This window comes from Schistocerca serialis, chromosome 1 (assembly GCF_023864345.2).
Source record: "Schistocerca serialis cubense isolate TAMUIC-IGC-003099 chromosome 1, iqSchSeri2.2, whole genome shotgun sequence".
Taxonomy (NCBI): Eukaryota; Metazoa; Arthropoda; class Insecta; order Orthoptera; family Acrididae; genus Schistocerca; species Schistocerca serialis.
Window position 1 is genome coordinate 717203918 of NC_064638.1, and position 26621 is coordinate 717230538.

Genomic DNA, 26621 nt, shown 5'->3' on the forward strand with positions numbered 1-26621 from the left:
CCTTGGTGCACGGCCAGCACATCTTGGCACAGTGTTACATCATCCGGGTTATCTGGATACTTCCCACTAACACCAACCTGTCAGAACTCCGGAGATGGGAACTTGCCCTTCAGTATATCCTCTCTTCTCGTTATCCGCCAGGCCTCAACCTCCGCTAATTTCAAGTTGCCGCCGCTCATACCTCACCTGTCTTTCAACAACATCTTTGCCTCTGTACTTCTGCTTCGACTGACATCTCTGCCGAAACTCTTTGCCTTTACAAATGTCTGCTTGTGTCTGTGTATGTGCGGTTGGATATGGGTGTGTGTGCGAGTGTATACCTGTCCTTTTTTCCTCCTAAGGTAAGTCTTTCCGCTCCCGGGATTGGAATGACTCCTTACCCTCTCCCTTAAAACCCACATCCTTTCGTCTTTCCCTCTCCTTCCCTCTTTCCTGATGAAGCAACTGTTGGTTGCGAAAGCTAGAATTTTGTGTGTATGTTTGTGTTTGTTTGTGTGCCTATCGACCTGCCAGCGCTTTCGTTTGACCACCCTAAATAACTGTTTGTCAATATGCAAATTTCAACAAAATCTCTCAAGTAAATGTTCTTTTGCCGTTAGGGGGGATATCAATCAGCGTGATTGCCTTCATTGTAGCTTTGTTTTATCAAAGATATGAACATCGGTATGTCTTTTTTAGATGGCACCCTGTATTTTTTATTTGGTAATTTATCTCCTCTCCTAAAGACCTATTCAAAAATGTATCACAGTGTACCATTCACTGAAACACAACGTTATTAATTACATAACACAACACTGACTTTGATCCCGGGCTCACAAACTCGTCCATTTGCAGGAGTTGTCAGAAAACAAATGAAAACCAAGTAAAAACATAACACAAAATTGACTTTGACTCTCCTGTACCATTGCCCAGGAGTAGAACATTCAAAGGTGCCCAAAGTAGTGACCCTGTTCACCGATACACTGGTGCACTTGTTGAATGAAAGAATTATTTACTGGTTCCAGTGTAGCCTACTGAAGAGAATTACAAGCAAGCATCCAAAAGTGCATTATCTGTCATGAGTTTAACATTCAGAGTAAACTGGAGTCATTACCAAAGCTGAGATGGTTTTCTATCTTCCAAATGTTCGTCATAGATATCCTGTTTTAATTGGTACTTGGGTTTCTGACAAAGACATTGCAGTTGTGCAGATTTGGCTGTGTCATACTTGTTGTGGGTAGATGGCACTTCAATGATATCATTGATTAATTCAACTTGGTCTGCCAGATGACAAATTAAGATGATGAATCGAGTGTAATCATCTAAAATGCTTAGTGAGTCAAATACACACCCTGCGGGTAATCGACCATAAAATGGGCTGTTCAGGTGGGAACAGAGGCAGTTGAGGCTGGGAGCTTTGTCTGTAAGATAAATAATGGATGTGATGCGGTGCAATTATGATTAGTCAATCAGATATCGACAATGAGGGAACTTACTGAGATCGTGGCACGGTAAGAAATGTGGCTCCTGGTACATTGTAGTACACAACCAGTTGTGTAGGCATGTGTGAAATGGGCAGATGCCTTGGCACATTACGTGACCAGGGCATCACAGTCGACTCACATATCATATCACCGTTTGAAATAGGTTCCACTTTCTGATTTTGTACTCACTACTGTGAGTTTGCGGTATTTTCTACTTTGAAGTCTGGTAACAAGTTGTCTGTTGCCTGCCATTGTCGAAGCGTAGTCTGAGTTGTGTTGCAGTAACTTATCTCTCATAACCATGGTACACTCGTTTTTAATCACAGATCAAAGTCCACACAATCATTGCACTGTCGGCACACATCACATGCATTATTGCCAGGTGTAATGTTCTGTGGAGCGGATAGAGCTGTATCCAGAACAACAGATGGCTGCATTGTTAATTCGCAGTAATACAGTGCTTACGAAAAATTGCAAGACGTATTTCATAGTTGACAGGGGGGAGGTCACCACCATGGGTGTATTCCCTACTGGATAACAGGGAATCTCCCAAAAGTTGAGTGTAATTGCATATATACATATTTACGAGATACACGATAACATAGTGTGACAACAACGATTCATAGCTCAGAATGCACTGAAGTCTCTTTTGGCTCATCTATAGATGTTCCTCTCCTGGCTCGCCAGTCGGTCGCATGTCACAGTCGGTAACATCACAAAATTAAGTCACCCAAGAACGCCTCACAAAATTAAGTCACTCAAGAACACTTCAATGAATTTGTTGAGAAGTTCCTTACTTATAACTAGTGATCATTTTTATTTTGTAATTACAGCAGCTAATTTGGGAATGAAACCCATTATATGCAGCTTATAAAACTATTCCTCAAGCTTCACTGTAGATGCAGAATAAATCATTTACGCCTATGTAAATCTAAATATTTTGTGGACAGAGGTAAAGTTGTGAGACAACTATACACCAAGTTTATTTTATTTAAAGGTCACTGATCACGTGGCAAAAAGGGAATATCAATAAAATACTGTGAAAATGAAATGTCAGTAAGCTGGACACGTATATTTTTTAAAAATATTCCCGTCCATAGTGGACTGTGACTACACACTTAAAATACAAGAAAAAATGCACAATATCTGCGCCAGTAGCCGTTTTTCTTAACTAACCGCAACGCATTTAGAAGCTTACTTTATAATCTTCAGGTGGTGCTAGCCCAAATTGCTTTCATTTACGCTCAGTTTGCGAGCAACTAGTGACATTCATGGGGGATGAACATGTTTTGAATCGGCTTGCAGTTTTATGTATATTGATAAGTTTATCCACATTTCGACCAAAACTAACCTTTTTGCTGCCGGAGTACACAGAAAGCGCCACTGATTACTGTTTATTGAGAAAAAACGAAGCTAGCGTGAGCCGTTTCAGGTACGTGAACGGCAATTTCAAGGAGTTGTGATACCGCAGACGACTCCAGTGGCTGCACTCAGCAGGTAAAGTGGCGGACAAGACTTTATAGTTCACTTCAAACACTGGATTGCGCTTAGAAACAGAATGGTCACGTGATTTTAATTTCCGGTCAGTAAACGTCAAAACAGTCAAATGCTTACTGTGGCATAGTGACAGTGGTATGCATGTGCAAGTTTTCTTTGCTTGTGGAAGCGCTGCTCGGAACAGATTTGATGTGACGACGAAAGTACTTGATTAACGTTAGTGGTGTTGTGAAAACACACGAAGTGTACAATGAATAGTGGCAAGTACGTACAAGTGTTTCTGATAGCACAGCCTTCCTGTAAGTCTGGTCGTGCATGTATCAGCGATATATGGAACCAATATTTCATTTGTTATGATTTACCGAAGTGTCGGAAATTTTTTGTTCTTTTTAAAGCGGAAAAAACCTGTATCGAACAGTTTTAAATACGCTTCACATATTGTTAAGGGCATGTTGTGGATCAAATCGTTGTCGAAATTTAATTGTTACGAGGTTCTGAAATGCTGCACGCAAATTTTGATTCAATGAGCGACCGTGAAGCAAGGGACTAAGCGCAATTCATGTTTTGTAGTTTATTAGCATAGTATGTAATTCCATCTTGAATATCATCGTATGACAACAACCGGATGAACTGCGCCGTTGGTCGTATTTCACAAGGTGCCCATTGCCTGTATTCATGTGCTTTCAAAGTATGTTATTAATAATTTATAATACTAGACTAAATGCTCAAACCAGTAAACATTTTTCATAGTAGCTCGCTGAATGGAGACTTGTCCAACATGTTTGATTCACGTCTGCAGTTTTAAGCTAAATGCAGTTAGTAATGTCGTTTTCAACAGCCTGTACAACTTTTAAAATGTTGCTATTAGCAAGCTGGTACATTTTACTATTCTTGGTGTGAAATTAACTTATGACGTTTTACCAAAAACGTATCTTTGAGTCTGGGTATGAATGATTTCGAAGAAATTCTTGAAGCTGATGCCATACCGTCTATTCAGATCAACGTTTCAATCATAGTGGGCTAATGTGTGCACTGAAACTCAAAGGGTCAGTTGCAGTGTTTTGGTTGTAAAGAAACAGCATTTTTTAGTTTAAGGGCATGCAGCGTATTACTATGACAGTTTTCCTGTCAGTTTGTCATATGTTAGCAGTGAGACTTTCTAGAATTATTCTGGTGCATTTTCAAGTACTATTACCCTTCCTTGTCATAATAATATCCCAAAGTTTTAACTGTTCCCAATTTACCCCTTGGATGGGGGATCTGGGATATAAAGTGTACTAATCAAGTAAAACATACTTTAATGTCTTATTATGCTACAATTACTGCAACGATAATTAAGAGTACATCCTTGAAACCCATGTCGCAGTACAAATGTCTAAGTTTCCAAAATGTTTAATGCAAAATCAATAATGTGTGTTACTTGACAAGATAAACAAATAATTAAACTTAATACTGTTCAAGAAAATTTGAAATATCTCTCTTTAAAATCAGATGCAAAAAAATCTTCCAACTTATTGTCCTAAATTAATCCATTCTGTGTTACCCATTTCTATGTATCTAGTAATTGCCATCACCCTTACACCTGGATAAAAACTTCACTTAATATTGGTTTCACTTTTGTGTATGTTGTAATTTTATGCTCCTTTACTATCTTACCACATTCACTTTGGTAATGCACTGAAGCCCATGGTCCTATTATTATTTCTGAGTTTGAATTAATTCATTACCTCTGCCAGTAAGCCTAGTGAAGACTGCCTTAGTGTGTTGTATGGAATGTTGAACTTTTTAGCTGCAACAGACACAGACATCTCTTTTGTTACTACTTCCCCGGCCTTCTCAACATCACTTGAGTCATATGTGATGTCCTTTATACGCATGTGGCATGACCTGCAAAGGCAAACTAAGACCATTATCCACCATAAAGTGCAGTTATACCAAAATTACTCCACATTCATGAAATGTTATTTACTAACAAACTATTAGTGATATATTACTAATTATATTAAAATTGGGTTTAAAGCATAGGCCTATGAGATGTATACATAGTTTCTTACAGTATCACAGCTGGTTTCTCAACTGCATCCTTTCAACTATAATTGTATGTCTTTACTGCAATGTTAAGAAAACAAACATTTATTTCAAAATTGCAGTCTCACTTTGGCCAACAGAGCTTACGGACACCATATTATAACCACCTGTTAAATGTGGACTACATATTAGAACTGAATACGTATGAGGATTAGATTAACAATTATGAAAAAATTGTCATTTGCATCCAAATTATCCCATTATCCCTTCTTGCTGGGGATTTTGAAGTCCTCCCTACCCTTCTCCTTAGGGATTTTAATGTCTGTAACTTCATGTAGAGTGGAGCTGCGACCACTGACCAAAACGGGATTGTTGAAAACGTGCTAGCAGGGCTCGATCTCTGCCTCCTCAACACCGGAGCTCCCACACACTTTAGTGTGGCACATGGCACTTTTTTGGCCATTACTCTTTCCATCTGTAGCCCTGGATTCCTCCCCTCTGTTCAGTGGGGAGTTCACGACGATGTGTGCAACAGCAGTCATTTTATGATCATCCTATCTTTTCATCAGCATCATTCATGTGGATACCCTTCCAAGTTGGCCTTTACTAATGTGGATAGGGATGTCTTTTCTTTGCTCGCCATTTCTGCTGCCGCACCACACAGTGGCATTGATGAGTCCTTTTGAAACTTGACGGGTGCTATCCTTTTGGCAGCTGCTTCAGTGATTACTTCGTCCTCGGGTTGTTCTCGACAGAAGGCTGTCACTTGGTAGACCTCTGAAATTGCTGTGGCTGTTAGTCTATTACCATGCCCTTCAATTCTACAAATGGTATTTATCTCTGGACCACCTTCTGGCCTTTAAATGGCTTTGTGCCTGGTCCCGGTTAGAAATAGATTTGCTGGGAACTGTGTGTTGCTGCCATAGAGCCGCATACTCACTCATTGCAGGTATGGGCAAAGGTAAGGCACATTTTTGGTCTGTGTTCTCGTACAGGTGTCCCAGAAATTTCCCAGAATTGTGTTATCCTTGCCAGCCTGGACTCTGGTGCTGAGCATTATGCTCGGCATTTTGCCAAGGCCTCAACATTGGTTCACTGTCCGCCCATGTTCTGTTTTCTCAAACTCTGTCTGGAACAACTCCCCTTACCTTTTGTTCCCTGCTGCCTGGAGCCTTATAACTCCATGTTTAGCAAGTGGGATTTTGCCGGCACCTTTGCTCTCTGCCCTGATATGGCTTCTGGACCAGACTTTGTCCACAACCAAATGTTTTTCAGTGAGTAGCCAACATCGTATACTTGCCATTTTTAACCATCTGCCCAGTGAGGGGAAGTTCCCTTCTCAATGGCAAGAAAGTGTCGTTACTGCTATATGGTGCATCTACATCCTTGGCACCTTACATGAGTGGAGCTTCCGTGATCCACCCACCCCTAAATTTTATCTGGCACTTTCTTTCATGTTGCACTTCTCAGGTACGGGTTGCTATCTCCTGTAGCACCTCCCATCTGCAAGAGAATGGGGTTCTGCGTGGTACTCTTCTGAGTGCCCCTCTTTTTAGTGGCTGCCGATGGTCTGATGGGAGCAGCGGGGCCTATGGTGTCCACCCTTTTGTCTGCTGATGATTTTTGCATTTATTTTTGCTTGTCCGTGATAGGCATTGCTGAACGCATACTGCAGGGAGCAATATACAGAGTGCCTGAGCTGGTACCTTCCTCTATGCTGATTAGTCCCTCTGTCTGGAGTCCAAGAGGTGTGGACAATGACCTAAGGCAGGTGAGCCCCCGATGAGGGTGGCCTTCCAGCAGGAAGGATCACACCATCAGAGACGCTGGCAATCATGGGGGATTTGGCTGCACCCCGTTACCTCCTGGTGGCATGCACGGAAGATGGTCACAATTTCACTACATTTAACCCATTTGTTATTCAAAAGGCTGTAGATGCCAATGCCCGGTCTTTTGAAGTCCTGCTCTTGGTTGCATAATGAGACCTTGCTTCTGGAGATGGATAGTGCTTTTCAAGCAAAGAAACTGCTTAATGCAGTACTTCTCCACACCGCACTCTGAATTCCTCCCATGATGTCATAGCCACTCGGCTGCTTGATGGTTTACCAAGGCTGAAACAACAGCCTGCCTCATTGACCAGGGAGTGACTGCAGTCCATCACGTCATGAAAAAGATTGATAAAGAATTAGTGCCAACCTGCACTCTATTCCTCACACCTGACCATGTGGTACTTCCATCAAAAATTACGGCTGGCTACGAAGCTATTACTGTCGGACTGCATATCCCAAATCCCACGCGTTGCTCTAAATGTGAGTGCTACAACCACACCCGTGAATCTTGTGAAAATGCAGCCAAATATGTAATGTGCGGCAGGGATGCTCATGAGGGTGTGTGTCTGCCTCCTTCCCCTCACTGTATCAACAGCAAGGTTAACCATGCTGCCTCCTCCCATGACTGTCTAATGAGAGAACCATTCAGGAGATCCGGGTGAAGGAAAAGGTTTCCACTCACATTGTTTGGAAAATGATGGCTAATCACAAACCTTGTACACCACCCTCTGTCAGTTATAGTACAGTTCTCACTACACCCCGACCTATGAAGCACATGGCTGTGTAGACTTGCAACTTCCAGTTTAGTGCCATGCTTGTGAAATCATCCAGCTCCCAGGTCTCACTCTCATCTTCACCTGCTACAGGTGCATGCCCTACCAAGAAACCTTCGCCTGCACCAGCGAAATTGTATGATTCGCAAGTAGAAGCACAGAAATCTAAAAAGGAGTACTCTCTTGATGACTTTCTGCGCACATCTAGCCAGCTAGCATCTAGGTATGCACCTGACAAATGGCATGATTCTAAGCAGTCAAAAAGAGGCATCCGATCTTTCCCTTCTCCGCCTCAGTGTTCTTCTTCCACGGTGTTACCATGCGATACAATCACTCGGCTGACCTCCATTTCACTGGGACACACCACGAACAACCAGTCTGCTAGCCAGCCGAAGGCAAATGCTGACACCCTCTGTCAAACTAATGGCCAGGATCCTCCAGCCTCTGGACTTGGTCATTGTGCACATTTGAATCCTGGCACTTGGCAGCCATCATAGTGACTACCCTGCTATTTGACACATCTCCTGTCTATCATCAGATGTGATTATTCTCCAACAGAACATTAACAGCATCAGATCCAGTAGGGTTGAGTTACAGCTCCTCTTGCGATTATACATACCAGTTGTTTTCTGCTCCGGCTTGTGGGTAAGTCGTGTTGCTCATTTGAGATGAAATATATAGTTGCACCATTTTCTTGTACACCGAGCTTCAAGCTATTGCTGTCTCTTTTTCCCTTCCAAGTTTCACCCTCTCTCTTTGGGAATGTCTACTCACTCTCGTCTTTGGCTGTTTGCAACTTATTGTTCAACTTCCTCCTCCCTTTCTGCTGCTTGATGACTTAAGTGCCCAACATCCCGTATGGGGCTCTCCATCCTCCTGTCAGAGAGGCTCTCTCCTATATCTTCAGCCAGCTCAGTCTAATCTGTTTGAACATGAATACATCACATAGCTTCCCAATTCCATCCCTTTTCTCTCTTGGACCATATGATCTGTACTGCTCAGTTTGCTTGTTGTCTCGAGTGGTCTGTTCTCTCTGACAAACACTCAAGTGACCATTTCTCCTGTGTCATTTGTTTGCTGATGCCTATCCCATCTGTTTGTCTAACCAGCTGGCAGCTTTCTGAAGCTGAGTAGCAGCTCTACTCCTCATTGGCCACTTTTTATGAACACCATTTCTCCTGCATTGATGGCCAGATAGAATATACCTTACAAACACTATTCTCACTGCCATGCAGTATTCCAAACCTTGCACCTCTTCCTCGCAGCGATGTGCCTCTTTCCCCTGGTGGATTGAGGCATGCCGTGATGCAATCTGCACATGGAGACGAGATCTCTGCATTTTTAAGTGCCATCTTACGATGGTGAACTTATCCATTTTTTCGTACCCTCTTACGAGTTTGGGCTGTATCTAGAGCGTAGCTCTTTTCAGCCATATGTGCTTTAATACTGTTGGGACTCAATTTATTTATATTATTTGGGAAAAATTTATATTTCCTGTTTTTACTTAAAATATTAATTATCCAATTCAATAACAATAATTCTTCAGTAACTTATTATATGTCTTCTATTTCTATCTGTCAATACATTCTTTATTTTTCTTACTTAATCTACTTCTTCCTCTTTTCTTCTTGTTTGAGTGGAAATAATGTTATATCCCGGCATTCGCCTTACGGTTTGGGAAAACCCCACCTGGGATAATGTCTCTTATATAATGTTTTACTTTATTTTGTATTTTTGACTAAAATCTCACTTAAATTTTTTATTGTGTGACTGACAATTGCACTTCAGCTTTCGTTAACTAAATGGCTAATATTATTAGAAGGCCCAAGTGGAATTGTCCTATCCAATTCTTCATTAGTCTCCCTAATACATTGTGCTATAGTATGTGATGGAAATTTATTCTGGTAGCATGGAAAATTGAAATGCATAAATTCTTCTTCTAGTGTTTTAGTTGTTAGCGTATCAGAGTGAAGTCTATTCATTCCTATATTGCTGACAAGCTCAATCAGTCGGTGCTGTAGCGGTAATATATTTACTGAATTATATATATCTTGATTTGTAGTGTAGAGACTTGACCTAATAGCGATTCGTAAGATTCTTCTTTCCGTACTTAAAATTCTTTCTGTATGCTGTTTACTTGCAATCCATACTGGTGCCCCATATTCCAAAACTGGTCTTATAAACGTTTTATAAGTATAAATTAATGTACTATTGGGTGCTCCTGTTATACGCCCTCTAATTAACTTTAGAAGTCCGATTCTTCTCCTTACCTTTACTAGGATATTATCTATGTGAGGCTTCTATGACAGTATTGCGTCCATTATAAGACCTAAATAATTTGCTTTTGGTTTTGGTAAAATTTCTCCTCCCCAGAGTTTTAACTTTACTTTATCTGGTGTTTGTAATTTATTAGTAGTAAAATTTCTGTGTCTGAATATCACAAATTGACTATTGTGCGCATTAGGTTTAATGTCCCAGGTACTGAGCCACTTTTCTAATTTTGTGAGGTATTGTGTATTTGCATTATTCAATTCTTCGGACGTTCTCTCATGACACCAATAAACTGTATCATCTGCATCAAGTGTCAAGCCTTCATTCCAATGGGTAGGCAGTGGAATATCAGCTGTATATAAGGTGTACAGCAAAGGTGAAAGAATAGCACCCTGTGGCACCCTGGCTTCTGGAATGAAAGGACTAGAGAGTTTATTATTAATCGATAAATATGTAGGTCTATTGTCTATAATAGTGCTAATTAGTTAGATAAATTGAATTGGGATACCAAAGTTCATAAGCTTATAATATAATCCTAGTCGCCACACTGTCGAAAGCTCTTTCTGTATCCAAATATAAGGCTGATGCACGATCTGTAATATTTAAGGTCTTAGTAATGCTAGTACATATTCTGATAATCAGATCTATAGTTGAATGTTGTTGCCTAAAGCCTGCTTGTATGTCAGGTATAAGTCTTTGGTCTTCTGCAAATTAATGCAATCATCTGTTTAATATGGACGCAAAAGATTTTCCAGTAGTTGACAAAAGTCTTATAGGACGATAGGATGTCAGATTATTTAATGGTTTCCCAGGTTTTGGTATCATAATTACTTTTGCTGTTTTCCATTGTTGCGGTATTTGTTTTAATTTTAAAACATTGTTGTACAAACAGTGTAATATTCTAATTATTTTTTCACTTGGTGCTGCTCTAACATGTAGTCTGCTAATTCCATCCATTCCAGGTGAAGTGTTTTTGCCATTATTTATTGCTTTATCTATTTCTTCTTCTGTAATTTCTTGAATCTGTGCTAATTGCTCTTCATTTAAAACTTCTGGGGATGTTAAAATCATTGGCATTTCTTCATCAACTTTTGTTTATGCGAATTATTAAAACGTGGATCGTTAGGTATTTTATGAGTTTCTATGAGAACTTCTCTAAAAATTTGTGCTTTTTCTTGACTATCTGTTATTGTATTCCCATTATATTGTAGTGGAGGCTCAGTGTTTATTTTATCTCCTATAATACGTTTAAAAGTCTTCCAGAACTTGTTTGATTGTTTGTGATCTAACAACACACACGTTTTTGGCCATCTTTGCGAGTGAAAATTTGCCAATTGTCTTTTGACAAGCATATTCAATCTGTTACATGCTATTCTCAATTCTTCAGACTGAAATCTTTTTAGCTGTCGATATATTCTACGTTTTTGTTTTGTAGTTACCAAAATACTTTCAGATATCCTTTCTAGATTTTCTTTTATTCTTTTTACTGAAACACTTTCTATTCCGCTTGTTTTATAGCTGTTACAATGGCATCATTATATTGGTTTAATTCTTCAGTTGTTATATCGATCACTTCTGGTATATTTTCATCAAGCAATGTTTGATATTTTTCTTGATCCATGTTTTCTAAATCGTATATTACTTTAGTACTTCGTTGGCTTTTAATAGAATGGTACATTGTAGTTCTTACTAATAGTGGTAAATGATCACTAGCAATACTTTTGCCTATCCAGTGAGCAGTAAAATATCGATGTATATTGTTAATATATGAAATATGATCGGGTATTGATGTACCTCTGTGGTTTATAAAAGTGGGTTCATCATTGTCGACTCGTCGAATATTAAAATTTGTAAGGATAGACTCTAGTGTTCTACCATTTGTATTTGTTGCGGAATCTCCAAAGGTATTAGATCTTGCATTTAGATCACCCATAATGATAAAAGGGCCCAGATTTGTCATACATTCAAAACATTCTATAAGTAATCTGTCCTTTGGAGGGATATATATTGTTGTTAAAAAGATAAATTTCTTAGTTCTTGTTTGTGTCTTCAATATCACAGCTTGTACATTTTGCAAATTATCTGGCAAATCAATCCTAACTGCTGGAAAATTTTTGCTTTGTGATACTTCTACTCCTCCACTAACGTTCCTTTCACTAGTATTTGTATCATGACATATAAAATAGTTGATCTTTATTGGATGCTCAGATGCCTTTGTCTCTGCAATACCAATCACATTAACATTTTCTGACTCTATAAGATGTTCTATTAAATTAATTTTCGATAGTATAACATTTACATTGACAAAGGCAGTAATAGTTTCTCTAACAATTACATAATTTTCTCGGGGATCCATTTTTATATACTATCTACAAAATTAGAGCTGGTTTCTACTCTTTAAAATATTGGTTTTTAAGTACTGTTATCTTTTGGAGAAGGTATTTCTTCTACTTGTATATTTCTCTGTGGACTATTCTTTTCTAAAGGTGGCCATTGCTTTGGTGCCAACTGTAGTGGTTCTTCTATTGTATGTAATCGGTCCTGAAGATTATGTGGATATGCATGGAGTTTAAGCTCTGTGTAATAGCAATCTTCCTGTTGAAAAATTTCTTCACTACATCTCCAATGGCTGTTTCTATTTTATTCTTCCTATCGGGTAGTATATTGATCAGAGCTGTAGTAACTGCTCTAAGCAGATCATCTACTTGAACATATTTTTCGTCAGTGTCAGCTTCCTTTGTAACTGGCGTATTGATACAATGCACTTTGGCAGTTGTCAATCGATGCGGCCTCTTTTGGTCTCTTAGGACATCTAACATCGGTTGCTAGGTGGTCATCGCCACATGTCTGACATTTTGGTTTTACGTCTTTAGCTGTGCAGCTACTTGTAAAATGTTGGCCTACACATTTGCCACATTTTGGTGGTTTTGTGCAGTTATTAGTAGAATGTTCGAAGCTATAACATTTTACACATTGTACTGGTTGTGGATTAAGAAGCTTTGAAGTTTCTGTTGTATGTACCTTACGAAACATCTTCAAATGATTTTTTAAAAGATAATCTACTGTGTGTTGATCACGCTTAATCACGCGCATTTTTGCAGTTTCCTTTCCTGTTTCTTTGGATTTCATTCTAACTATCCTAACAAAATTAAGATGTAGTTCCTTGAGAACTTCTTCGACGTCATTGATTGTAACATCAAAGTCAACCTTTGTTATGACAACACCCAAACTTGGAACAAAATTCCCAAAATTTCTTTGCTGTTGTAGCCTAGGGTTATAATTGAGTCTCATTAGTTCAACTTTCATTTCTGGTCGGAAATTTGCCTTTAGTTTTTTGACTATTTGTTTCTCAATATTTGGGTTTTTACTGACAAGAATAACACTACCATTTTGACTGAATTTTATGTCAGTAATTTCTTGTGCCAAATTTACTTGTTTTAATTTAGTGCACAATGTCTTAGTTGTTTCACCTTTTTTTAAATTTGAAATGCGAACTGCATGCTCATGATCGGTAAATTTTTTTGTAATTGTCTCTTCGTTGTCAGACTCGATGTCTGTTAAATAGCTTTTTTTCTTCAGTTTCATTTGGGTAGTGTAGCCCTGTTCTTCGTTACCTTGAATAACTATGTTATATGTATGTTGATTGTTCTCTTGAATGGTGTCTGTAACATTTAAGTGTTTCTCTCCATTTTGGCCAGTGACTGTTAGATCTTGTTGTATGTTTTCAATTGGCTGTTGTGTTAGTATTTCTTCATTAGCTGTCTCATTTTTGACTAACTTGTGTTTGCGTTTTAGTTTTTGCATAACTGTTTTATTTGTCATACTAGCATAAGCTGAAGTGCTATGTCTGTGATTCTACTCGTGGATTATTCTTTGCCCTGTTCTGTGCCTTGGCCTCTGCAAACGCGGGCTGATCCGACATGAATGGGGCCCTGGCTTGCCAATTCCCTATTTCCGGCTGTCTGGAAACTCGCCTATTGAATAACGGATACAGATGCAGGACACTACAATTTTGCGTAGCAAATAAATTTGCTAATTTGCTTCAACAGGCTTTGCGAGACTGCCTTGCTGTGCGAGACTTGCCATTATAAACAGCAATGTGCACAGTGTTGCTGCATTTTCAAGGACAGCAGAAAAGCTAGTTGGCTTTCTGTTCAAAGTTCTATTAACAGTTTTACTCCCTCTTCTGTTGTTTGGGGTAATCTCCGTTGGCTTTCCGGAACCACATTTAGACCCTCTTGATATCTCCAACACCTTGGGCCGATATTTTGCAGACATTTAGTGTTTCACCCACAACCGTCCTGCCTTCCTCCCTCTGAAACAGGCGATGGAGGCAAGGATGATATTTCTCGTCCCAGAGTCATAGGTGTTACAATACTGCTTTTACTATGAGGGAGCTTAAGCATGCACACTCTTCGTCCCAGTTATTCATTCCAGGACTGGACGGCATTCACATTCTGATGTTGCAGCACCTATCTACTTCAGGGCCTATGCTTTCTCCTCGATACATATCAATGCATTTGGACAGATGGCACGTTTCCCATTCGCTTGCGTGAGGCCGTTGTCATTCTCATACCTAAACCTGGTAAGGACAAACACCTTCCTTCCAGCTTCTGCCCAGTGGCCCTCACCAGTAGCATCTGCAAAACGGTGGAACATATGATTAATGGTCGGCTGATGGAGTGACTCGAATCTCGGAATCTTCTCGCAGATGCTCATTGTAGATTCTGTAGGCAACACTCTGCAGTTGATCATCTCGTCCCCTTGTCAACTCATAATATTAACAATATTTTATGGAAGAGCCAAACTGTGGTCGTATTTTTTGTTTTGGAGAAAGCATATGGCATCTGCTGGAGGACAGTTATCCTTCATGTTATGTATGAGTGGAGCTGCTGGGGTTGTCTGCCCCTTTTTATCTGGGAATTTTTAAAAGACTGTGTCTTTAAGGTATGTGTGGGCTCGGCTCTGTTTTAAGGTATGTGTGGGCTCGGCTCTGTTGGTCACTGTTATTCAAGAGAATGGGGTGCTTTGGGGTTCTATACTAGGCATTGTATTATTTGCCATAGCCATTAACCCTATTATGGAGCCTCTCCCACAGTGTACCTCAGGCTCTCTTTTCGCCGATGACTTCGTGATCTATTGCAGCTCGCAACGAACCTGTCTACTTGAGTGGCATCTTCCTTGATGTCTTGATCATTTTTACTTGTGGAGAATCAACAATGGCTTCCAATTTTCTGCTGATAAGACTGTCTGTATGAACTTCGGGCAGCACTGGGAGTTTCTTCCCCCATTCCTACATCTCGGCCCATTCCTTCTTCCCTTCATTGACACAACGAAATTTATGGAACTAATATTTGTTAGGAAACTCTGTTGGTCTTCTTACCTGGCAGATTGTTGGACTCGCGCTCTCTAAAAAGTTTTACCTGTTTTATGCAGTATCTCGGGGGGAGCGGATTGGACTGTCTTCTGTTCATACTGGTCTCTTGTCTGTTTGAAACTGAATTACGGGTGTATCGTATATTCATCCACAAATCCGTCTTTCTTACATTGTCTTAACACCATCCACCATTGTGGGATATGTTTAGCCACTGGTGCTTTCTATATTAGTCCCATTGAGAATCTTTATGCTGAGGCTGCTGACTTTGGATTGTCCTACCAGTTTTCGTTTGCTGCTGTGACAGCTTTGCTTTACCCTCCCTGCCACATTCTCCATGGTTACGAGCTCTTCACTGCCCTGTCATTGTGCTGAGGTATGTGTTCATTTTGGATTCCATTCAGTTCCCTCCCCCAGGGGGTCCACAACTCTTTTGTGGATACGTGCGTGGCGAGCACGGGGCCCCGAGCTGTTGCAGCCTTCTTTCTCTCCAGGGCTGCATTTCCTTTCCCTTCCCCTCCTTTCCCCTCCTTGCTCCTTTCCCCTTGCCCTCTCCTCTCCCTCTCTTGGTGTCCTTGCTTATGTTGGCCCCCGCTATCCTCCTGGTTCTGTCGGTTTTCCAATTCGGCTTTGTTGCATAATCATCTCCTCCTTTTGGCATTCCTTGGTCCCCCTCTGGGGTTTGACTTCCATTACAAAATTTGTCCTCCGTAGTGTGAGCCATTTGGGGAAGAGCACCTTACCTAGTGTCTCCGACGTGCACCCTCCTGGTACATTCCACCTTTTCTTTCACGTCGGTCCCTTGGTCGCCCCTGGCCTGTATGTGGATGATTTCTGCATTTGGGTTAGTTCCTCCTTGATGGCATCTGCAGAACGGCAGCTCCAGGTAGCTATACGGCGTGCCTCTGCATGGACCTTCTCACACGGGTTTCAATTCTCTCCTTTAAAATCACGGGTGGTCCACTTCTGTCGCCGTACTACGATCCACCCTGATCCAGAGCTCTATCTCGCTGCACGACGATTGCCTGTGGTCCCAAAGTTTCGTTTCCTGGGTCTTCTTTTCGACAACAAGCTCACTTGGCTGCCCCATATCAAACTCCTGAAGGTAGGATGTTTCCGTAAACTCAATGTCCTTCGCTTCCTTGCCCACTCCTCTTGGGGTGCGGACCGTTCCTTCCTTCTCCGTCTTTATCGTGCTCTAGTTCTGTCTCGCTTGGACTATGGTTGTCAAGTTTATGGTTCAACTGCTCCTTCCACACTGCACGTGCTGGATCCCGTCCACCTCATGGTATCCGTTTGGCCACCGGTGCCTTCCCTACTAGCTCTGTTGATAGTCTCCTGGTTGAAGCTGGGATCCCCCCCCCCCCCCCCCCTTTCTGTTCGGCAGTCCCAGCTTCTGGTGTCTTACACACTCACTATCCGTTCCTCTCCCACTCATCCTTCCTATTCTATCCTGTTCCCAGACCAGGGACGTCGCCCACCTGACTCCCGCCCTCGGGCGGGTTTACCGGTTGGGCTCCGCTTTGCGTCTCTTTGCCGTGATTTTCAGCTTCCTTCTTTGTCCTGTCTTCCTTGCTCCTTCCCCTCCACCCCTCCTTAGTTAGTTGCTCAGCCTCGAATTCGGATGGATCTCTGCCGAGGTCCGAAAGATTCCATCCCCCAGGTGGTGTTCTGTTCCTTTTTCCGCCAAATTTTATGGGAGTTTCGGGATGCTGTTGTTTTTTTACGCTGATGGGTCTAAATCTGCTGATCATGTTGGGTATGCCTTCACGCCCTCTGTTGGAACGGAAAATCATCTGCTGCCACCTACATGTGGGGTGTTTACTGTGGAATTGATGGCAATTTCCCAGGCCCTTACCTTTATTAAACAGTCCCAACACCACCGTGTTTTGTTATGTACGGACTCGATGAGTGGCCTTCTTGCTATTGACCGGTGTTTTTCGCGCCATCCCTTGGTCTCTGCCATCCATGACCATCTCGCTGATATTCACCGTGCTGCTTGTTCCATTGACTTCCTTTGGGTCCCTGGCCATGTGGGTATCCTGGGTAATGAGCTTGGTGATCGTTCGGCTGGGGGAGCAGTCACTTACCCCCCCGTTTTCTGTAACCCCTCCTGCAGCGGATTTATGGCTTCACATCAAATCCCACTTCGCACAGTCATGGGCCAATTCTTGGGAGGCTACTCCCCTGTCTAATAAACTTCGTGCGATTAAGGCGACACCAGGCCCGTGGCGTTCTTCCTTTCGCCTCTCCCGAAAGGACTCGACCACACTGTGTCGTCTCCGCATTGGCCATACCAGGCTGACCCATGGTTTTCTTTTGCGTGATGAGCCACCCCCACTTTGTGGTTGTGGATCCTTCCAGTCAGTAGCCCACATTTTGGTTGAATGCCCCCTTCTTTTGGCTCTGCATGCTAAGTACAGACTCCCCCACACTTTACCTTTGATGTTGGCTGACGATTCCCGGATTGTCTCTCTGGTTCTCGGTTTCCTCTGGGAAAGTGGTTTTTATTCTCAATTTTAAGGTTTTTAATCTCTCTCTGGTGTTGGGGCAGGGCGTGAGTGTTTGGGTGTCTCCCACTGTACACCATGTTTGGAGATTCCCGATTCACCTCCCTGACTGAGATCCTCTTTTCTTCCCCTTTTACTCTGTTTTTACCTTCTTTTTTTTTAAAGGGTTGGTTAGTCTCCTTTTCCCATACGTATTTCTACATTCTAGTGATTGCGTCTTTTAAGTCACAGGTGGTCTTGCCTATGCTGCTTCAGCATAGCGTTGGGTTCGTTGTCTTGCCGACTTCCCTCATTTTGTTTTTTACCAATGACAACATGACTGCCCTTTTACGTTTTTACCTTTTCCGTTTTATTGTTTTGACTTTCCTGAGATGTCCCATTAGCGGAATGGAGCATATTTGAAACAAGGGACTGATGACCTTGCTGTTTGGTCCCTTAAACCTCAACCAACCAACCAACCAACCATTCAGTTCCCAAGGACACTACTTCTGGCCTGCTGTATCACAGTGAGTGTCTCGCACTTCACATGCGGCTTAGCGACAGTGTCTTTGTCTACGTCGATGGTTCCAAGGCCAATCAGGGTATGGCGTGCGCCATTGCATTTGGCGATGATTCTTTTAAATATTGACTCCTTGACCAGTGCTAGATTTTTACCATGGAGCTCTACGCTCTCTGTCAGGACGTGTGGTACATCCAGTGACACGGGCTTGCAAATTGTGTCATCTGCTCAGATTCTCTCAGTGCTCTTCAGAGTCTTTGCATGCTGTACTCAGTCCACCATCCAGTACAATAGATCCAAGAATACCTCTACTCACTTACTGTGGGGGGAGGCAATGTGGTATTCCTGGTCACATCAGCATGCCATGGAATGAGGCTGCTGATGCTGCACCTCTCCTCCCTTGGCCTGCTAGTCATTCTGTTCCCATGGATGAACTTCGTGTCATTGTCTGTCGGCATGTACTATCCCTTTGGAGTGCACAGTGGTCTTCTCTCCAGGGAAACAAACTCCGCGACATTATACCTCTCCCAATAGCATGTCGACCTCCTCTCAGCCCACAGGTCGCGAGGAGGTCATTTTAGCCCAGTTGTGTATAGGACATTGTTGTTTTAGTCGCTGCCATATATTAACTGGTGACCCTGCCCCACTCTGTGCCTGCTGCTCTCGACCCTACATTGTGTGCCACTTTCTGATCCAGTGCCCATTTTTTTATGTTTATGTTAACATCTTATGTTTGCTGTCTACTTTGTCAGATGTTTCAGCAGATGACACATCTTCTGTTGATCGTTGCCTGCAGCTGCATGGCAAAACAAATTTCATCATCCCCCCCCCCCCCCCCCTTCCCCTGTGGGGACCTCCACCATCTCAACTATGTTTTGAGAAATATTCCCTAGGGGCATCCTTGTCCTTAGCTGCTCCTATTTAAAGTTGTTTAGTTGGGTTTTAGTCTTTTTTGCCTCAGGTTTTTAGTTAGTAATTGTTGGTTTTTTTTTTTTTTTTTCATTACATATGGGCACTTATGACTTTAGCAATTTTGCACTCCAAAGCAAAAAAAAAGTTACGCATTTATGTCATCACCATACAGTCCATCCCCACCCAGATCTATATCTTGACAGCCAATCCCTTGACGTGGTGGACTCTCATTGGATTTTGCAGGACTGATCTTTAATGCCTGATTGACATGGGTTCCCCATCTCCGTCAATGGACGGCCACACCTCAATGCTCTCCGATGTCTTAGCAACACCAGCTGGGGCACAGATCGCCCTACTCTTGATGCAGCTGTACACAGTATTGGTCCAGTCCTGCCTAGATTACAGGAGTTTTGCCCACTTCTTGGTATCACCTTTGATTTTACAGATGCTAGACCTGATATACCTCTGTGGGGTAAGACTGACAGCTGGGGCTTTTTGGACTAGCCCTCTGATCAGTCTCCTAGCAGATGCAGGGCTTCCACCATTGTGCCAGCAACAATTGATCACTTACGTGTCACGCATCCGGTGTACTGCACCCTGGAGCACCCAAACTACCGTCTCCCATTTCCAGATAGAGAATTCCACCTCCTGCAACAGTGGCCCAGGTATGTCCCCCATCGTACTTTCTCCCTGGGGGGGCCTCTGGCTGCTCCCTGGATGGGGCATCTTGCTTGCCTTTCTTCCTTTCCCGCCTTGTCTTCTTCCTTGTTCATTACTTTAGACTTTGTTGATCTTCAGTAGACTTTGGAGTTTTCTTTTCTTGGTTTCATTATCTAGTTCCTTCTTTGGTGTGTAGTTTTCTTGACTTGGTTGTTCCAGGTAGGAGGGACTGATGACCTCACATAGTTTGCTCCCTTTAATCATTAAACCAACCAACTGTCCATATTCAAAGGAAAGTGAACAGAGCGAGAAGTGAAATTTCTAAATTTCTCAGTTTGCCTGTGTCAGCAAATCTTTATTTAAAAAACAAATACACTCAATCTTAAGGTGATACATCTGTCATTCTTCGTGTGTTCTTTTTTTTGCGAATGGATATGAACCAGGTTTGTGTCGTCTCTTCAGGTATTTCAGAGTTGCTACTCAAACAGATGCCTGAGGTATCTGTTAATACTTTTTTTCTGTGTGTAACAATGTTTTAGAACCTCAGTAGAAGTAGCTATAGGCTCAAAAGTCTTACTCCATTTCATATTCTGCAGGGTAGTGTTCATATTCCTGTCAGCATTGTTATTTTGTTGGTCTGAAGTATTTGTTCATGTTTTAAAAGACTCTGAAATTGTGTTTTCAACTAAATGCCATGAATGTAGTTAGTTATTCCTAATAAAAAAATTGAATGTTTTTGTATGTTGTTTTTTGTGTAACGATCTTAATCTTCTACACAGAATTTAATCTTTACTATATGTTCTAATTTTTATTAATTGTAGTGATGTACAAAATAGAATTGTCTACTAACACTAGCATTCTTTGTTTCAGTACACCATGACCTTGTCAGGTTCCTTTGTCTTTCTCCCTGGTCATATGTATAAAACATAAATCTGCAAGACGGTAAGCTCAGTTTTTTTTTTCTGAAGCACAAGGATGCACTTATCTAAAAAATAATGCACCAATTTCCAAGCTCTGTAATTACAATTTGTTCTCTTATTAGAACTGCTCATTAGCATAATGGCATATGGAGGAAGGGGAAGAGGCGGCAGACGAGATGGGAGATGGATTGATAGCTCGCTCCTCCATCAGTACCACGATGAATCGCAAGGCTTTCATCAACCAGATGATGCACTTTCTGCTTGGATCAAACAACTAATCGAAATGTGGCGTCGATGTGAGTATTTATATTGTGCCACATAGTTGTTGAAATTATTCAATAATTAGTTGTTTTAAGCTCCCTTACAAAGTAAATGATTTGTGGGTAAAAGTTTTGTGTTGAATCCCCCTTGCATTTGTCACAGTTTGTTTGAAAAATGTATGTAATATGTATCAAAATGTGTATCAAAGACTTGTCCATTATGTAATATAAATTTTCTGAATTTACCTTGCAGTGTCAGCTTTTATAGTGAAAAGTGCATTAATTACTGCAAAGTGTGTTGCATATGGTGCAAATGTAAATATTAAGCCGCAGTACAGATCAACTTTATTTTACATTCACATTCATTGGGTTTGCCAACTCTCAACCTATCCATCACCTTCCCACCTAACGTGGAACTGGTGCTATTCTACAGATCAATCTATTACCACAATCAGTACTCAGTTTCTGATCAGATGAGTTCCAGGTTATTCCCTGTGAAACATGAAAGTATTGGCTATGATACAATTTTTTTCTTCTTCATTTTCTTCTTCTCCGTATTATGTCATTAGTGAACTGTCTTAAAACTGTCACTGTTTTGATAAAATGAACCATCTTGTCAAAACAGGGCTGTTCCATGAGAACATGGATATGGGCACAAACTTTAAAAATTAAAAATATTCTTATTACAATTCTGATTACCATTTCTGTTAGCTGAAACGCTTTTTTGAAGCTTCATTTTCATGTTAAGAAGTGCTGGGACTGAACAAATGGCCTTATAGCATGTCTAAAATTTCAGCTTCTAGACCCTCTAAGAAAGTTTTCAAAAGTACTACACTAATACATTGTAAAGTAATTTATTAACAGAATATACATGAAAAACTTTACAAGTATCTTAGGTCAGCCCATTTCGACAGTTTATATTGATTTTATTTAATTAGTAAAGTCCCCAGGCTGATTTATTTTTTATTGCTATCTCCTGTTATTCCGATACCGAAAAAGTGTGAAATTTATTTTTCAAGGTCAATGCAATTTTGTAGACTCCTGAAAATAGGCATGGAAAAACAGATTTATGAGATACATGTCTCACTACAGAGAAAACATATTCAATATAAACAATGTTTTGTAGTGTTTTTTTTAAAATAGACATTTAATTATTTTTAACAATTACAGTGTTTCCGCAATTCTCAAACAAGATATTTCATTTTTGTAGTTGTTATCATGCCCCTCACATCAGCTGAGAAAATGAGAGAATACCGGAAATGACTGAAGGAGAAAGGATTAAGTGATGATATTAAGGGGAAGGACAGGGAAAGGAAACTTTCAGCCTTTTAACTCCTGCTCAACTTAAGAAGCAAAGAGAAAAAGAGGAACTTAATCAAAGAAAATTCAGAAATAAAGTTAGAGCCAGCAGCGAAGGCAATGGTAGTGATGCTTGCGTCACCTACACAAATAGTCCATGTAAATCACCTGCTACATTAAGCAAATCAGTTAAACGTGTGGCAACTTGTTTCCCTAGAAGTCCAAGAAAGTTCTCTTCGAATTAGTTGCTGTTCATGGAGTTTAAGTAAGTGAACAACAGGTGAAAAATCAGATTCAATGCCGAAATCCAAGCACAGAAGCAGCTGTTGCTATTTTTTTATGTTTGAGATAACATATCATGGCAAACTCCTGGAATGAAAGATTATATGATAATGAACCACATTTTCTGACTTCATTAACACAACAGTCTGAAATCAAGAGAAAGATGTTTGCATGATGTCAAAATGTGAAAAGTGTGCAGATGTATCTTTGGAAGTTAAGTATTCTTTGGATGAGAACTTAATGAAGAAGCTGATCAAATGGACCCAATGGCAAACAGTGAACCAGTGAATCACTCTGAAAGAGATTCATGGTACTGTTGGTCAGAGTCTTCATGCTCTTTCAAACATGCTACACCAATTATTACAACATACATTTATTAAAAGACAACAATCAAATTTTTTTGAAAACAAAAAGAATTCTGCAAACAAGATCATCATCTTGCTGCAAGTAGATTTTGCAGAAAATTATACTGTTCAGCTACAGAATGAAGTCCAGAGTGCCCATTGGTCAAAACAACAACTCACTTTGTTTACAGCATTTGTTTGGGACTCACAAAATGATGGATATTCTTGTGCTGTTGTTAGTGATAAACTTGATCGTAATAAATATTCAGTGTGTGCTTTCCTAAGTAAAATTGTAGAGCACATTATATCCATGAACCCAGAGGTAGAATCTGTCACATTCACAAGTGATAGTGCAGCCGGTCAATTTAAGCAGCAGTTCCTGTTTGCCAACTTGACATTTTTCAGAGAATGCTATAGAATAAATGTTTCATGGAACTTCTTTGCCACATCACACTGCAAAGGTGTTGTGGGTGGGACTGTGGAACTGTAAAGTCTACAGTCTGGAATATCTGCAAAGCTGGGAAACACAAACTATCTGGTGCTGGGGACTTTGCAAAAGCTGCACGTGAAAGATGTCATGGCATAAACATTTTTTTATATCTTTGCCTTGCAAATTTCAAAGAATACAGAGGAATTGGATCAAATGTGGATGGGAGTAGTTCCAATAGAGCAGACAAAAACCACCCATGCTGTTACACCTATTGCTCCATATATTATTGAGTACCAGCATTACTCACTATCTCCCCAGAGGTTTGTGCACAATTTCAAAAAGCGATCTTCAGCCAAAGAAAACTGATCAATCATTCAACTTTGGTTTCCTATGCTGTAAGAAACAGATAAAGATTTTTTTGTGGGGCAGGTGATTTATGTTGAAGATGGTTATGAAATTTCATTTCTTAGAAAGAATGATGCAAATCGAAAGATATTTATATTTCCCTCAAAGGAAGATAAATGTTGGGTAGAAAAAGACCAAATTTTAGAGAAACTAGCTGCACCTACTGTAGATTGGAGGAATAAGTACCATTTTCCCTACCTAATCAGCAGTGCAGAATAAAACTGGTAATTTTCAAGTGAAAGTATCATTCTGTTACTATTAAGTGACATTCTGTTACCAGCAATTTTATTTATTCATTTATTTATTTATTTTATTTTGTTAGTAAAATATTGGGTGGAGGTTACACTAAACAACCGAACTAGGTTAATAATTGGCTCCTTTTACCGACCTCCCGACTCAGCAGCATTAGTGGCAGAACAACTGAGAGAAAATTTGGAATACATTTCACATAAATTTTCTCAGCATGTTATAGTCTTAGGTGGAGATTTCAATTTACCAGATATAGACTGGGACACTCAGATGTTTAGGACGGGTGGTAGGGACAGAGCATCGAGTGACATTATACTGAGTGCACTATCCGAAAATTACCTCGAGCAATTAAACAGAGAACCGACTCGTGGAGATAACATATTGGACCTACTGATAACAAACAGACCCGAACTTTTCGAATCTGTATGTACAGAACAGGGAATCAGTGATCATAAGGCCGTTGCAGCATCCCTGAATATGGAAGTTAATAGGAATATAAAAAAAGGGAGGAAGGTTTATCTGTTTAGCAAGAGTAATAGAAGGCAGATTTCAGACTACCTAACAGATCAAAACGAAAATTTCTGTTCCGACACTGACAATGTTGAGTGTTTATGGAAAAAGTTCAAGGCAATCGTAAAATGCGTTTTAGACAGGTACGTGCCGAGTAAAACTGTGAGGGACGGGAAAAACCCACCGTGGTACAACAACAAAGTTAGGAAACTACTGCGAAAGCAAAGAGAGCTCCACTCCAAGCTTAAACGCAGCCAAAACCTCTCAGACAAACAGAAGCTAAACGATGTCAAAGTTAGCGTAAGGAGGGCTATGCGTGAAGCGTTCATTGAATTCGAAAGTAAAATTCTATGTACCGACTTGACAGAAAATCCTAGGAAGTTCTGGTCTTACGTTAAATCAGTAAGTGGCTCGAAACAGCATATCCAGACACTACGGGATGATGATGGCATTGAAACAGAGGATGACATGCGTAAAGCTGAAATACTAAACACCTTTTTCCAAAGCTGTTTCACAGAGGAAGACCGCACTGCAGTTCCTTCTCTAAATCCTCGCACAAACGAAAAAATGGCTGACATCGAAATAAGTGTCCAAGGAATAGAAAAGCAACTGGAATCACTCAATAGAGGAAAGTCCACTGGACCTGACGGGATACCAATTCGATTCTACACAGAGTACGCGAAAGAACTTGCCCCCCTTCTAACAGCCGTGTACCGCAAGTCTCTAGAGGAACGGAGGGTTCCAAATGATTGAAAAAGAGCACAGATAGTCCCAGTCTTCAAGAAGGGTCGTCGAGCAGATGCGCAAAACTATAGACCTATATCTCTTACGTCGATCTCTTGTAGAATTTTAGAACATGTTTTTTGCTCGCGTATCATGTCATTTCTGGAAACCCAGAATCTACTATGTAGGAATCAACATGGATTCCGGAAACAGCGATCGTATGAGACCCAACTCGCCTTATTTGTTCATGAGACCCAGAAAATATTAGATACAGGCTCCCAGGTAGATGCTATTTTTCTTGACTTCCGGAAGGCGTTCGATACAGTTCCGCACTGTCGCCTGATAAACAAAGTAAGAGCCTACGGAATATCAGACCAGCTGTGTGGCTGGATTGAAGAGTTTTTAGCAAACAGAACACAGCATGTTGTTATCAATGGAGAGACGTCTACAGACGTTAAAGTAACCTCTGGCGTGCCACAGGGGAGTGTTATGGGACCATTGCTTTTCACAATATATATAAATGACTTAGTAGATAGTGTCGGAAGTTCCATGCGGCTTTTCGCGGATGATGCTGTAGTATACAGAGAAGTTGCTGCATTAGAAAATTGTAGCGAAATACAGGAAGATCTGCAGCGGATAGGCACTTGGTGCAGGGAGTGGCAACTGACCCTTAACATAGACAAATGTAATGTATTGCGAATACATAGAAAGAAGGATCCTTTATTGTGTGATTATATGATAGCGGAACAAACACTGGTAGCAGTTACTTCTGTAAAATATCTGGGAGTATGCGTACGGAACGATTTGAAGTGGAATGATCATATAAAACTAATTGTTGGTAAGGCGGGTACCAGGTTGAGATTCATTGGGAGAGTGCTTAGAAAATGTAGTCCATCAACAAAGGAGGTGGCTTACAAAACACTCGTTCGACCTATACTTGAGTATTGCTCATCAGTGTGGGATCCGTACCAGGTCGGGTTGACGGAGGAGATAGAGAAGATCCAAAGAAGAGCGGCGCGTTTCGTCACTGGGTTATTTGGTAACCGTGATAGCGTTACGGAGATGTTTAATAAACTCAAGTGGCAGACTCTGCAAGAGAGGCGCTCTGCATCGCGGTGTAGCTGGCTCGCCAGGTTTCAAGAGGGTGCGTTTCTGGATGAGGTATCGAATGTATTGCTTCCCCCTACTTATACTTCCCGAGGAGATCACGAATGTAAAATTAGAGAGATTAGAGCGCGCACGGAGGCTTTCAGACAGTCGTTCTTCCCGCGAACCATACGCGACTGGAACAGGAAAGGGAGGTAATGACAGTGGCACGTAAAGTGCCCTCCGCCACACACCGTTGGGTGGCTTGCGGAGTATCAATGTAGATGTAGATTAGTG

General features: G+C 41.0%; 1 protein-coding gene across 4 annotated transcripts in view; it reads left to right on the plus strand.

Moving 5' to 3' along the window:
* The first annotated feature begins 3050 nt into the window (after positions 1-3050).
* Positions 3051-26621, plus strand: part of LOC126481186 (exonuclease mut-7 homolog) — a 232865-nt gene continuing 209294 nt past the window's right edge. The window contains exons 1-3 of one of the 4 annotated variants that reach the window (XM_050104787.1): positions 3051-3259; positions 20687-20758; positions 20859-21032. In XM_050104787.1, coding sequence (XP_049960744.1) covers positions 20876-21032 — 157 coding nt within the window. In that variant the 5' untranslated portion in view covers positions 3051-3259; positions 20687-20758; positions 20859-20875. Of the gene's footprint in view, positions 3260-3311; positions 3649-20686; positions 20759-20858; positions 21033-26621 lie in introns of those variants that run through there. The other 3 variants (XM_050104778.1, XM_050104804.1, XM_050104796.1) reach the window with 3 other exon arrangements.